The sequence below is a fragment of the Rhincodon typus genome, chromosome 6, assembly GCF_021869965.1.
Source record: "Rhincodon typus isolate 14 chromosome 6, sRhiTyp1.1, whole genome shotgun sequence".
In the NCBI taxonomy this organism is placed as follows: domain Eukaryota; kingdom Metazoa; phylum Chordata; class Chondrichthyes; order Orectolobiformes; family Rhincodontidae; genus Rhincodon; species Rhincodon typus.
Window position 1 is genome coordinate 23,331,498 of NC_063337.1, and position 2,505 is coordinate 23,334,002.

The 2,505-nt window shown below is 38.1% G+C and overlaps 1 protein-coding gene across 1 annotated transcript in view; it reads right to left on the reverse strand.

Annotated features, from left to right (window-relative positions):
• Positions 1-290: 290 nt before the first annotated feature.
• Positions 291-2,505, reverse strand: part of LOC109915139 (copper-transporting ATPase 2) — a 120,556-nt gene continuing 118,341 nt past the window's right edge. The window contains exon 21 of the mRNA XM_048598136.1: positions 291-921. Coding sequence (XP_048454093.1) covers positions 735-921 — 187 coding nt within the window. The 3' untranslated portion in view covers positions 291-734. The remainder of the gene's footprint in view (positions 922-2,505) is intronic.

Below are 2,505 nucleotides of genomic sequence, written 5' to 3' on the forward strand. Positions count from 1 at the left end.
GTTCACACTTCTAACAATATTCTTTTGCCTGGGTTAAGGACTGTGATGCAACATGCATACCGCTGATGTAAATCTTTATAATGAAATCAAAAAAGTCTCCAATGTCACATTCAGTAACACATTATTCCTTCATTCTAAATTACCCTAGATTAATTAATTTTGTATTTTTGTTTACTCAAAGCTGATAATAGGCGAAAAATTGTCATACTTTCCTGATCTTCAACCTTAAAATTAACCAATAAGAGACATGTACCCAATGGTATAAAACAGATTCCCAGTCATTTCTCTTTTCATTTTTATTCAGAGTTAGCCTCAGATCTAAACATGGCACAGCAGTTTGCGTGTTAACAATTGAGACAGAATTGTCTCGTTTGGCTCTGGCAACTTCAAAAAGATGGTATGATAGAAAATTCATAAGAAATTGTTGAGATTTTGACAGAATGTCCAACATTCACTTCAAATGAATAAAGTCTCGAGCATTACTTATTTGCTGTTTGATAAAGGCTGTGGACCTTTGGCCTTCACAAATACATTGACTACACCAAGTAAGAGTCCCATTTTGTTGCTGTTGTACGTTTAATGAGCTTTATGTTAGATGAGCACTCTTTGGTCACATTTTAAAAATAAAATCTATATTCTTTGAATTCTTAACCAGTACTTTAGACCCCATAATCTTCATTTTGCTCTCCAACCAGCAGAGACCATCTTTTCTGTTTGTGTATAGACTGATTTGATCATTTGTCAGAAGTCAAGGAATTAAGTGATAACTGACTAGGGCGTCTTGTTCGATCCCAGACCCTAGACCTTGGAAAATCTTGTCTGTCATCTATTCCAATACGGATACTAATTTGAGATGGTGTATATTGTTTCATGTGGCCCTCTGCTTGAGATTCAAGCTTTTCTATATCTGGCTTCTTGTAGCTGAAATGGAGAACAGCAAGACAGACCATTAATTAAACTCAGAGTTCTGGACATGCATAGAAACCATTTTAAACACTGAGCAGGATCGATTATTTCTGTACATCAGTAAAATAGAGCTTAATCTTCAATTCTAAAAGAATACAAGTAATAGATCATAAATTGTCTGATTCAAATCGACAGGCAAAGCAAAAAATTGCTTTTGTTTTCAATCATATTATTTATGCAATTATATATTATTTATTTGACCATATTATTTATCTCAATCACTGTTGTAACGGTGCAAGTTCTTGCAGGATTGTAGGACTCTAAAAGGTTACAGAAATAGGAATGAGTAAAGTCACAAACTAAGTCCCACACAAGGATAAGAGAATTTTAAATTTGTAACATTGGGAGAACAAGAGGAAACAGCAGTCATTTGAGAACAGGGCTTGGGTTGCTGAGTAAGAGGTTTGGATGGAGTCTAGGAATGGGAGAATGGAAGGATAGGCACGCAAACATTGGGATAATCACCTTTTTCGGTTAGAAAAGGCCTAAGGTGGGCTGAAATAGAGGTGGAAATAGACAAAGTTATGGAGATGAAAGTAGCCTTGTTTGGAATCTGGAGAATATGGATCTGGAATCTCAATCTCAGGTTCATCAGGATGTTAGCGCTGCAGTCTGCTCAGTGTAAAACACTAGTCAAGGAGAGGGATGATTTAGGTGTCAAAGGTACAGAGCTTGTGATAGAAGCTAAAGGCAGTGGCCTTGGTCTTTCCAGGACCGGAAAAATGAGGGTCATCCAGAGATGGATGTTGGACAAGCATGCTATCAACTTTAAAGTGTAGAAGTTTTGGCAATATTGAAGAGAAAAGGAGCCAAGAGTAGTCAAAGTACATATGGAACCTAACCCCACACTTTTGAGTGATGTTGCAAAACAGAACTAAACAGATGAAGAGGAGGAGGTCAAAGATAGATCCTGGGAGACTCCAGAGGTAAAAGCAGAGTTAGGAAGAGAAGTCATTGCTACAGACAAGTTAATGACTGTAGAGTTAATCATGTAACTAAGCAGTTGATTCAGTTAGATAGTGAAGGAAGATTACACAATCAATCGTGCTGAAGATGCAAAGTGGTTGACCAGAATATTAACTTGTACTCAGTGTAGTAAAACATCTACAGAAACATTATCAAACAAAATTTGACACTGAGGAGGTATTTGATCAAAGAGCATCTTAAAGGAAAAACAGAGGGGCTCAGGGAAAGCATACCACAGTTTAGCAACTGCACAACTGATCACATGGGCACCAATGGGTGAAGAGTTCAGAATTGGGGATGCACAAGAGATCAGAATTGGGGATGCACAAGAGATCAGAATTGGGGATGCACAAGAGATCAGAATTGGGGATGCACAAGAGATCAGAATTGGGGATGCACAAGAGATCAGAATTGGGGATGCACAAGAGATCAGAATAGGGGATGCACAAGAGATCAGAATTGGGGATGCACAAGAGATCAGAATTGGGGATGCACAAGAGATCAGAATTGGGGATGCACAAGAGAGCAGAATTGGGGATGCACAAGAGATCAGAATTGGGGATGCACAAGAGA